Source organism: Vulpes vulpes, chromosome 8 (genome assembly GCF_048418805.1).
Source record: "Vulpes vulpes isolate BD-2025 chromosome 8, VulVul3, whole genome shotgun sequence".
Taxonomy (NCBI): domain Eukaryota; kingdom Metazoa; phylum Chordata; class Mammalia; order Carnivora; family Canidae; genus Vulpes; species Vulpes vulpes.
Window position 1 is genome coordinate 93,834,291 of NC_132787.1, and position 12,051 is coordinate 93,846,341.

The following is a 12,051-nucleotide window of genomic DNA, read 5'->3' on the forward strand; positions in this document are numbered from 1 at the left end:
GCGAAGGCCCCTGAAACTGACAGCTGGGGCCCAAGGCCTGGGTCCCCAAGGAAGGTCCAGCCTCGGACCAGCTCTCACAGACGTGGTGTGACTCAGTATCCCCAACCATCAGGTGGGGGACAAAAGTACTGATTCTCGTGGTTGTCTGAGGCTTGGAAGACCTCACAGCAGGAGAATTCTTGATTGAGTTATTCATAAGTATTAGATTTACGACCATTTCTGCCTGACCGCTGGTCACTGTCTTCTTGCAAACCCAAGTCACTGGTACCCCAGGAAGACTCGCGTGGTCTAAGGTCACCTATGTAAGGGATCTTTCTTGCCAACCTGGCATTGGCTGTCCCTACACCCATGAAATAGCATTTACTCAACACGGCATAGGACGAGTAGCTTCAGGTGAGTCGCAGAGAGAGACTTTATGGCAAATAAAACCATGTGAGCCTTCAACAGTTGGCCGGCCCAGCTCCAGAGACGCCAGTCCTCTGGAGAGCACGGGGGCCCGTGCACAGGCCGGGAGCCTGCGGAGTGGCCCCAGGCCTTCAGGGGAAGCAGGGCCCCTGTGCCCAGCTCCTGCTCAGAGAGGACACCGGTCTTACCTTGGTGGTGACGGCGGAGGCAGAGCTGGCCACGAGGCTGGTGATGGCCTCACCGCTGCCCGTAGTGCAGGGAGCCGGAGCCGTGGCAGGCGTGGGCAGCCGGGAGGGCACCACGGGCAGCGGCAGGAGGCCGGGCCGGGCACCGAGGTTACTGGCCGTGCCGCCACCGGCCCCGGCGGTGGCACTGCAGATGCTGGTGGTCCCATGCGTCCCGTTGGCACTCCACTCGCGCCGGTCCCAGCCCACCCGGTAATCTCTTTCGAAGCGGCTGTGGTGCCGGGACATCTTGCCGGGCCGTGGCTGCTCCTCACAGGGAAACAGAGGCCGGACCTGCTGGCACAGAGCGGAGAGGAGGGCGATTTAGACAAACAGCCACGCTGCTCGGATGCCAGGAAGGCAGCAACAACTGTCGGCATCTATTAAGCACCTTCTCTGTGTGCAAAAAAGGCTTTCAAACGACAGCTGATCTCATATTCACAGCAAGCCCACGATGCACGGATCATTAGCCCCCCGTCACAGAGGGGGAATGAATGATTTGTCCAGGATCACGTGGCAAAAGTGGAGGAGACAAGATTTGAACCCAGCCTCAGCTTAAGAGTGATGCTTTTTGTTCGGCAGTGTCATGTTGCCCTGAACGATGTGCTTGTGCTCATTTTAATGATGGTTGGGATTTTATCCCACCATCTCCACTGTGAAAAAAAGATCCTGGGGACTCCTCAGGCCACGCTCCCCTCAGCCCTATGATGGTGAGAGCAGCCACATCTGTAGACCCCCTTCTGGGTGGACAAGGCCCATCACACAAACCTCATTTTATCCTTCTGGGAGCCCATTGCCGACCAGGGATGGCTCAGCCTCAGTTTGTGGACCAGGGAGCTGGTGGAGAATAAGTGACTCCCGTGAGGTCAGAGGAGTAGGAAGGGAGAAGGTGGCCAGGACCTCTGGCCTTCAGACTGAAGCTCAACGTAGGACTCCATCTGAAAAGGCGCTTAGCCCTTGGGTGTTAAAAGTTCTTTATAACCCTATGGTTTAGTCACTGGCACAAGACAGCACCCCCCCCCGCCCCCTGCTGCCATGCTCCCTGTGAACCAGACATCTCCCATGCGACTTTCCTGAATACCTGAATGTAAGGCCCTCAGCGTTGTCATGGAGACCTAGACACCCCAGGGTACGCTGAGGGCCTCCTGCATCATGAGGACTGGGCTTTGCTCAGAATTACAGTGACTTGCCTGGCTTCTTGCCCAGCCTGGGTGTGATGTCACCCTCAGGCATGAAGGATGTAAAGATACAGGAGAGGCTGACTCGGCTGGAGAGGCCACAGCAGGCCTGAGGCACAGGGGAGGGCGAATGGTAGAGCCAGGGCACGGTTGGCAGGTCGGGGTGGGGTCTGTCCCGCCCATCACATCCTCAGCTCTAGGCACCGCGCAGGCGCACTTTTCTTAGACTTTCTTCCACTCTGCAACCAATTCCTGTCTGGGGTGTGAGCTTCTGGACGTTGGGGATAGCCCCTGGCTCATTTTCTTAGCCTGCAAATCATGGTGGGGGGCTCTGGAGTTACTAGCTTAGTGGTAGACAGGTCACCTATTTAAAAATTTCTATCAATCCTGACCCTACTCTGATCTTCACACACCAGATCTAGTTGCCAACTTCTAGTGCTACAGAATCAGAGCCTGGGCCTACTCCTAGTGACTGTTATCTACGGCCCACTTGTGTGTTTGGTGGGCCCTGGCAGCCACCGACCCCTCCCTTGGCACCGTCCCCTCCACCAGGCACAAGCAGCACACGAAAGCGGAGCTGACCGTGACCTCTTTTTTTTTTTTTAATTTTTATTTATTTATGATAGTCACACACAGAGAGAGAGAGAGAGAGAGGGGGGCAGAGACACAGGCAGAGGGAGAAGCAGGCTCCATGCACCGGGAGCCTGACGTGGGATTTGATCCCGGGTCTCCAGGATCGCGCCCTGGGCCAAAGGCAGGCGCCAAACCGCTGCGCCACCCAGGGATCCCTGACCGTGACCTCTTAAGGGGGATGGTGGGCTCATTGTTTACTTTGCCATTATGCTTCACAGCCTTCACAATGCCATATTATTTTTTCATCTATCCAATAATAAAAAATAAAAATGAATCGCCCTTTGGTCACCTCCTTGCAGACTTCTCTTGAGAGACTTCTTTACTTTAGTTCTTGTCACTTTTATGCCTCCTGCCCACGCCATAACCTGCCCTGATGTGGCTTTTGCTCTGACCACTCCTTGGGAGCTGGTCTCATTGAAGTCATGAATGATCTGCTTGTGAAATTCCACGGGACACTCACACCTTCTTCCCTCACATTTGGCATGGTTGATCTCTCTCTCTTTCTAGAAACCTCTTCTCTGTGGTTTCTGAGACATTGCTCTCTCTCCTTGTTTTGTTCTCCTACGTCTCTGCTATTCCTTTGTAGTCTCCTTGGCAAGCTCATCCTTGGGGATCTGTTATTTCCTCCTCTTCTTTTCTCACCCTACACACTCTCCTTGGACAATCTCATGAGCTGTCACCTCTTTCCCTGATGCTCTCAAGGCTACATCTCTAGCTCCCTCTCCCTCCTAAGCCCCACACCCTCTGTCCTAGGCTCTGAAGTACACCTTACCTGGCTGCCCTACAGGTACCTCCATACGGTATGTCCCAGAATCGACTCTGTGCTCCTTTGTCCAGTCATTCTCAGGAATTCCCTTGAGAAGACAGGAAGTCTCGTCTGCTCGGCAAGCCCGTTTCCCCATCTCTATTCACATATTCAACAGTGGGGTCTTTGATTCTGTCACCCCAGCTGCTTCTCAAATCTGTTCCCTCTCCCCCTGCGCATCCACCACCCCAACTCCTTGTGTCCCGCATAGATTACTTGTCCCAGTATCCTTGCTCCAGCTTTGCCCTTCTTACCCATTCTCCACCCAATTGCCTTTGTGACTTTTTTATTTTTTAAAGATTTATTTATTTGAGAGAGAGAGCATGAGAGAGAGAGAGACAGACAGAGAGAGAGAGAGACAGAGAGAGAAAGACAGAGAGAGAACGAGAGAGTGCCAGTGGTTGGGCGGCAGACGCAGAGGGAGAGAGAATCTTAAGTAGACTCCGTGCTGAGCATGGAGCATGACGTGGGGCTCAATCCCACAATCCTGAGATCATAACCTGAGCTGAAACCAAGAGCTGGATGTCCTACCAACTGAGCCACTCAGGCACCCTGCCTTGTGACTTTTGTTTTTAAGGCACAAATCTGATTGCCATACTTTACTCTTCTGTTTTGAATCCCGTCCTTCAGAATAAGGTCCAGACTTCTCAGTGTGGCCCAAGAGACATCTGAGGATTCTAGGCCACTGATCACTCTTTCCGCCCCTGAGGCAATGCCCGCCATTCCAAATACCTTGCTAGTTTCTAAAGGCATCATGCTCTCTCTCAGCTTGGGGTTCAAGTCCATGTTGCTCCTTTGCCAGGAATGGATTCTCACTCTTTCCACACCCAAGCCCTGTGTGTCTGTTCTAACTCAGCTCAGGCACTGACTCTTCTAGGAGGTTGCATGGACCCACCTCCTCCGGATCAGGCAAGAGGCCCTCCTCTATCTCCCTGGACACTTGGCACCCACCATCATCCCAGCATCAATGGCTGTGGTACGTTTGCTACCTTGAGAACAATTTATTCCTAATTGCTGAATGTTTCCAGAAAAGATGAACACATTTGTGTGAAAGAAGCTCAGAGACAAAAACCCAAGTCTTCCAACTGGAAGTTCCGTGTAGATGCCAAGGTAAGGAAATGTCCTATCTTCCTGGCAAGTCAGCTCTGGCTGACTCCAAGGATGGCTCCAAAGGAGAACAGAATCTCTGCATGTCCAGGGTCAGCTGGACCCCACAGCTTAGGCTCCTTTTCACCAACATTCACCTGCAAGGCTCTTCCTAACTACCAGTGTCTCAGGGGAGTTTCCCTAGGCTGGATCCTAAGTATGGCAGAGATGAGATGACAAAGTTCACCACAGCATGTCCTCTCTCCAACCACCTAGGAAGACCTCCCCATTGCCTCCCTTGCAGTTAGGTTGGGAGTCACACTTCTGAATTCAGACAGCTAGAGTGAGTTGGAAGGAGATGGAGAACATTCCCAGAACTGACCCTTTAAGAGCATCTTATATTAACCTCATCTCCCTTTACCTGCCACGGCAACCTTGGAGGTGCAAGAGGGTTGCCCCACCAGCACTGGACTTGGCACGAATGGGACATAAATCTTCATCATGTTAAGATGAGATTGCAAGGTTATTTGTTAGTACAGCCTAGCCTAGCCTGATACACTAAGTCAACACTTACATTCCCACAAGACAACACAACTTCACACATTGTCAAGGAAATCATCTCCTTTTAGCTGGTGAGTGAGGATGGATATGAGGAGGGCAGACTGGAGATGTACCCCCAGGAGGGCAGAGCATGCTTGGGAGCAGGTCAATGGGCCTCCTGAGGCCCAAGGACACCTCTGATGGCAACAGAGCCTGTCAGCTCGCTGCTTAGGGAGCACCTGCTGCTGCGCACTGTGGCTCCATTGCACCCATGGTCCCAGCAGCCTGCACCTCCCGCCACCCTGCTCCGCTGCTCATCTCTTCAAGGCTCTGTATCACACTAGAGAGGAGCTGGAGGGGACTCAGGCAGCTGGAGGCCACACAGTCTGGTTTGAGCCTCATTAAGTGTATTCAAAACAAAGGTCAACTCTTTGCACGCCAGATTCGGGTTAGACTTCATTCCTCAGTTTAATTTCCCCTTTCAAATGGAATGAAAGAAATGTGTTGCACAGTTTACCCTGGGTGAGACGGCAGAGTGCCAGCTCCAGCGGTGGCAACTTTAGGATTTCCTGCTGGGCGCAGAGCCAGTGTGTCAAAAAGGTCCCGTGTGCCCACACGTGCGCCCAAGGTGGTGGTGGGGGAAGTGGCAGGAAGTGCACGTCGGGGCAGGAGGAGGCCCCACATGGACAGGGCACCTCAGACAAGCCCGGTCAAGCAATTACACACAAAACACACAGATGTGCTTCCTTGTCAAGGTGAGCACCTTTCCCTGGTGGGCTGCTGGGAAGCGGGCGAGCCTGGCGTGGGGCCTTTTACTGAGGGATGGGGGGGAGTCTGAGCAGCTGCCATTCCCCACTGCTGGGTGCACTTCTAGCTCCTGTCCCGGACCTTCGTCCACCACCTGTCTCTAGATCCCTGAGCTCCCTGTCACTCCCCTTTCTGCGTACCTGATGCCCAGATCTGAAACATGCCCGGCCTCTACTCTGAACCACAACTTCCCTTTCTTCGGTTTTGCACACCCTCTGAAGAGGAGCCATCCCCTGCTTAGAAGAAACTAAGAATTTGATCCGAAGTTTTAGGTGTTGTTTCTTTTGTTCTTACATTTTCTAAAACATGTTTAATTACCTCTAGAATGGTAGAAGAGGTAATGTGAAATGAAAATAGTTTTCGTCAGTACTTTGGAGTCCTGTAAAAAATAGTCTGGGGCTACGGAACCTACTCTATGCATCTTCCCTGCCAAGAAATGGGGGCTCCGCCCCAGTAAGTGCCTGGTTTAAGGCCCCGTTTGGACTCTGGAAACCCCACAGAGCTGGACCGCCTTCTGCTCCTGCTCCTGTCAGATCCTGAGACCTGACCAGGCCCCAGGTGTTCGGGCACCTCTCTGGCTACCACCCAGCCTGGTCATTGAATTGTTGGATTTTAGAGCCTCTCTGCAAAGGGATCCAGGCTTCCTGCCCTGTTTGGTAAAGCTCACTGGGTGCCAGAGTCTGAGTGCTGGGACTGTCCTGTCTGCTCTACAAGCCCAGAGCTCTCCTGACCACTCCAGGAATCAGACCTGGGTCCCCAGGCAGAGGAAAGAGCTGAGTCGGGGGTCAAGAGGGCCAAGTCTGAGCCCCAGCATGACCCCTTACTAGCTCCAGGAACTCAGGGTTGTCTCAGGTTGTTCATCTGCAAAGTAGGGAGGGACAGCCCTACTGCCCGCAGGACCATGAGAGGATCCAACGTGACTCCTTGCAAGCCCTCTGCAAGAGGCAAAGACTTATCACTGGGCAATGATCAGACCCTAAAGTCACAGGTCAACAGGAACCAGATTTCCAGGATGAGGATGAAGGAGAACATCAACTATGAGGTTGTGCGTGGTGTGGTGTCTGAAACACACAGCTACAGACTCCCTGAGAGCCCCATGCTAGGTGGATGGGACCTTGTAGGGGGCTCTGTTACTCAGGGCCCCTGGGAGGGAACAGACTTGGGTGAGACAGAGGTCATTCTCAGCTGAATACCTGTGACCTGAGGATCTTGTGCCAGGAATCCCACGTCCTGCTTTGTCCGAAAGCCTTCTCTCTGTAGCTCAGGGTGCCATGACAGACTCAGGCCTGGGCCATCCGGGCAGCCTGAGGACAGCCTGGAGGAGGGGACTCAGCTGACACCCGGGCTCAGCCCCACTGCCTAGGCTGTGTCTCTGTAATTTGGTCTCCTGGACCCTTGCTGGGTCCCAGATCAGCAGCCCTGCCCCCGAGATTTGCATCCATATGAATAATTCATGAGTAAATAATTAAGAGTTGCATGTGCCATAGTTGTTAGTGTTATTATCCATGCTGGGCTGGGGCACAGGGACCACTGTCCAGGAGCCCACAGTGCTGGCCACACAGACAGGCACACTGTGCACAGCTGAGCACACACCAGGACGCTTGTGCTCTGTGTCCGGGGACCCCCGCGATGTGCTCTGGAGGCCGCTCGTGGCCACACATATTGACATGCCTGTGTGCACATGCTGTACCCAAGATCACAGGTGGCTAATGACCCTCCTCTCGCTCATGTCATGAAGGCACGTGCAGGAGCGGGCGCCGGCTGTGAGGGCCCTGAAGGCGTGATTAATCCACAGAAGGTGGGGGAGCCCGCACTGCCTCCAGACAGGGAGCTGAGGAATGAGCCACGGCCTGTCCAGCCCGATTGGAAAATGTATGATTGCCTCATTTGGGGGAGACGTGCTGCCAAGTCGGTTGGAACAGGCCGTGCCCATCTTTCTTATTTTCTTCTCCCTCTCTGCATCTTTTAGCCTTTCTTCTGAAGCAAAATAATAAATAGCAGCCGAAAGACCATCTTGGCAAATGCAACACAAAGAAATACTCCAGGTGCTTCTGGAGAAGCCGGCTTGGCCATGAGTTGGCACGGATGCTAGTGGGAGTTGGGGTGCCCTCAGAAATGCCTCGCTGCTTCCTGGGGTTGCTTCAGCTCCCACTGACACCCATCCTTGCCAAACCCCCACTAACTCTGAAGACTTGCTTTTGGCTGAGGCTGCAGGAAGCACTCTCTCACCGGCCCTCTCTCCTTGAAGCGCACAGAGGCAGGCCTGTAGCCCAGCGATGGACTGGCGTGTCCTGCTCCCCATGTGACTGCTGCTCCCCATGTGACTGCTGTGACTGCTGCTCCTGCAAGGATGTGCTCCCTAAAGGCAGGACCCCCCCACTCCGTATCCTCCATGGGGCTGTCTGGGCACAGGGTGGGCACTGGGATCAAGGTGGCAAGTCCTTTCCAGCTCCACACCTCAGGGTGGAGACCAGGTGAGGCGAGAGGTGCCTAGGGGGCAAGGAGGATGTATCAGGGTCCACCCTACACTTGCTCAACCCCAAAAGCTCCTCACATTTACCCGACCCACCTCAGCTGGGGCCTGGCCCGGCCCCCGAGGGAGAGGGAGTCCTTAGGGTGTGTGCAGGGGTTCAGCACCTCCAGGTAGATATGTGTGGCTAGTGGGTGCACACAGAAGTACCAGCCTGGGCCCAAGCCCTGTTTCAAATCCTTTGGATCTGATCAGAAGCTAAAAAAGCTCTGGAACATTCACAGGCTAACAGCAGCCTCTGCCTGGTTCTCTGTAGGATGAGTGGCCTGAGGTGTGATTTTATTGCTAGCTTTTTCTCTTAAAAGCCCAAAGCCCCAGTAGGCTGGACACAGTCACTGTCACACTTTCCCTCTGCTCTGAAAGGGCTTTTTCCCAGGCAAGGTAAGATAGGAGTTTACCCTGGCCAGCCATGAGGATGCTCTTGTGAACCCTCTCCTCCCACCACCACCATCAGTGGCTCACTCAGCAGGGCAAGTGTGGAGATTGTCCAGCCCAGGTGCCAGGCTGGAGTGGCTCATCTCGGCCCTCTAGTGTAGTTGCTGGAAAGTTCCACCAAGACCTGCTATAGCTAGCTCCAAGGTCTGGACCCACAAGCAACCTCTACCAGGCACCACAGGCGGCGGGGGAGGACTCAGGGATGTGAGAACTCAGATTGGACCTCTGACCTCTGCTTCTTATTCCCAGGTGGCATCAATCTCTGTAACAGAGGGCTTAGGGTGTCTCTCTCTCTTTAAAGAAGACTGGGCACCTGCTTAATTTCCCAGGTCTTGGCACATCCGAAGTTTTGGTGGAGACACAACCCAGCAGACCCTAGACTAGTGGGTGGACTGGCCTCAGGGGAGGATGGAGTGGGGTGGGGGGAGTGGCATGAAAGGTCCAGTAGCGATCACAGCAACAACTATATGGCTTTTATAGGGTTATCTCACTCTTGCGACCCTTCACTTGGTTCTTTGAAAGCCACCACAGCATTTGCTTCTCACGGCATCCCGGCGGTGTCAGCGGTGTAGGCAGAGATGCACTGACACTCATTTCATAAGTGAGAAAAAAGAAGAGAAGACCAGGGCTGGGACAGTGGCTTGTGCCCCCTCACCCACAGCATGGTTTATGGTCTGCAGCATCACCCTAGGTGCTTGTTGAGGTCCCAGCACTATTGAGGAGGAATTTGCATTTTTTGCAGTATCCCCAGGAGTGGGGGGGACTCAGCTGCAGGTTACAGCCCCAGATGTGCCAGCCTAAGGTCCGCCTCTTAGCCGGACCAGGGTCGGTCGGCCCTAGGACCCAGGCATCCTGACTCTCAGCAACGCTCACCACTGCACCATGGTCCTCGGAAGGCATGGAGGAGTGTGGGGGGACAGAGGTATTTTGGGGAAAAGCCATATTCCATAATTACAGGCCTTAATACATGACCCAAAAAGGACAAATGTTTCAAAATGCTTTTCTGATGATAGGTTTCAGGAAAAATGCCACCGATTCCTTTTCTGGGCACAATTGCTCACGCAAAAAAGCAATCTCTCTGCCTCGGGAAGGTGGGATCCAGTGCCCGTTTTAGATGAACAGTATTAAAGGAACAAGCCTCTCATTTCCCTCCCTTCCCATGTGCACCTTTGCTTTGAGAAATCTGGCTGTGGGTTTTGATGTAGTGATTTTTTTTTTTTGAAGAGGCGCACATGATTCAGAGACTTTTCTCCTGGGACTAATTGACTAGGCATTTGTGCTATTGCTACTGGTGTAAATCATTATAATGGTGATAATGAAAAATAAAAAAGATATTGGAAATGACAGTTGGCAACATAATATCAGCATAAACTGGGGGAAGAAGGGAGGCGTGTATAAATTAGGGGCTCGTAAACATCAGGATCAATGAGGCTGCTGTGGCGGGCACGGTGTGATCGTTTAGAGGGGGGTTAACCACAGTTATCATGACCAGGAGCCATCTGTGTTCCTCTGACTCCTTGTTTTGGGGGGCTCCACGGGCAGCGGGGGTCACTGCAATCGGGAGGCTGCAGACACACGCCTGCAGCACCGGGAGCTAGATGTTGCAGGCACCTCCCTTCTCCGAGCGGGCCTTCTGCTGTCTCGCAGGCCGCCTCTCGGGCACGCCTGATTATTCCGAATCTTGCAGAATTGACTAATTCAACGAGATCTCTCTTCACAGCAAATGGTGTTCATCAGTGACCCGAGCTGATGAATAAATCCCACTCGGTGCCTGGAGCCAGACCCAGCAGCAAGAGCCGCAGAGAAGAAAGACCGATGCACTCTCTCTATTTGGCTGCCAAAAATGCTCTTGCAATTTGCTTTCTTCTAGACAAGAGTCTATTCAAAAGTCTATTTGGAAACATTAGGGAACGGCCGTCACATGGCCAGCAGATCATACTGCCTGTGACAGGATATTATCTTCCTTGGGAGAGACTCCACCACGCTTTGATTTCCCCGAGTAAGTAGCGTCTGATGGCTGCGGGATTGCTCCGAGGGCTGGGGACATCAGAATCCCTGTCCAGAGTGAGTGCGGGCCCACAGCCTCGTCCGCGGGCGGCATTCCTGGAACCTTCTCAGGCAGGCACCCGGCTTCCTTGTCTCCACCTCTGGTGGGACCGGGGGGAGTGGGGGTGCTGCCTCTCCGGAATGCCTTCCTGGGACCATCCCCACCTCTGGGAGTCAGGACTCCGTGTCCCCCCTTCCCTCCCAAGCAACCCCTGCTAGGCAAGCCCTTGGGTTAAGACGTGCCTCCCGGTCCCCGTGGAATCGCATCAGATACACTGACCACCCCTCTGCCCCTCGTGCCTGGCTCCGTGCAAGCTCCTGAAAGCCGGTGAGGAAAGTGGGGCCCCTCCAGGGACGAGCATGCCGTGCGTGGGCCAACAGAAAAGCATGAACACCAGGGCCCGGGGGAGGCAGCGGCCTGTCTAGGCGGCCAGACACGGGGTAGGTCAGGATGGCCCTGGAGCCCAGAGGAGCTCTGCCTCCCGGGGCTGCGTTCGCTACAGAGGACAGACGGGACTTGAGCTAGGACAGCGCGAGGGCAGGCACGTGGGGGAGGAAATAAATGCAGCGCGGCCCGGGATGGAAATGCCAGCTCCGCCTGCCATGCATCCGGCCTGCAGAGCTCACGCCAGACGTGGGCTCTAACACATCTCTCAAGAGGGACAGGCGCCCCAAAGGCCCACGCTGCGCACTGGGGCTTCCTCCAGGGATCAGCAGGGGAGGAGAGGAGTGTGTGTGGGGGGCCACTTGGGAGATGCTTTTGTCCCCTGGCCTGGACCACTGAGCCTTTGTCTTGGCCGCTCTCCTGCTCACCTCTCTACCAGGGGCCAGGCTTGTCTTCGAGCTCAGAGCCCCTTCAGCCCCCTTCAGTTTTGGGAGCTGCTACTCTATCTTTATGTACTTGCTTTAGATTTTCACTGTCTTTATTCTATGTCCGTGTTCTTAATTTAATTTAATTAAAAAAAAAAAAGAAGAAACAACCCAACCACCCAGACCAGAGGGCAGCCTGTTGCGAGGTTGTGTGTTTTATCACCACCCAAGCATGCAAACGAGGCAGCCTCTGTTGACAAGTTCACATCTCCAGTGCAGAGCTGGCTGTTTGAACAGCTTGTGTGCAGTAATTGAAACATAGATTTTTGTTGCCTTTCTGTTTATTTTTAGATTAACCAAGCAGGGATACTTGGCTTCCAGGCTGCCACTTCCATCCCTGTTGGGCAGCTTGGGACCACTGGCCCCATGAGCACCAGCAGCAAGGACCACCATGTGGCCCCTGAGCTCTCTCCCAGAACCATCCTGGGTTTGTCCCACACCTGATTCTGGTTTTGCCCTTTATTGTGTTCCCCAGGGCCCAAGGCTGGGAAG

The 12,051-nt window shown here is 53.9% G+C and overlaps 1 protein-coding gene across 1 annotated transcript in view; it reads right to left on the reverse strand.

Annotated features, from left to right (window-relative positions):
* KLHL29 (kelch like family member 29) overlaps positions 1 to 12,051 on the reverse strand; it is a 305,494-nt gene that overhangs the window by 140,052 nt on the left and 153,391 nt on the right. Inside the window, exon 3 of the mRNA XM_072767585.1 lies at positions 594 to 923. Coding sequence (XP_072623686.1) covers positions 594 to 878 — 285 coding nt within the window. The 5' untranslated portion in view covers positions 879 to 923. The remainder of the gene's footprint in view (positions 1 to 593; positions 924 to 12,051) is intronic.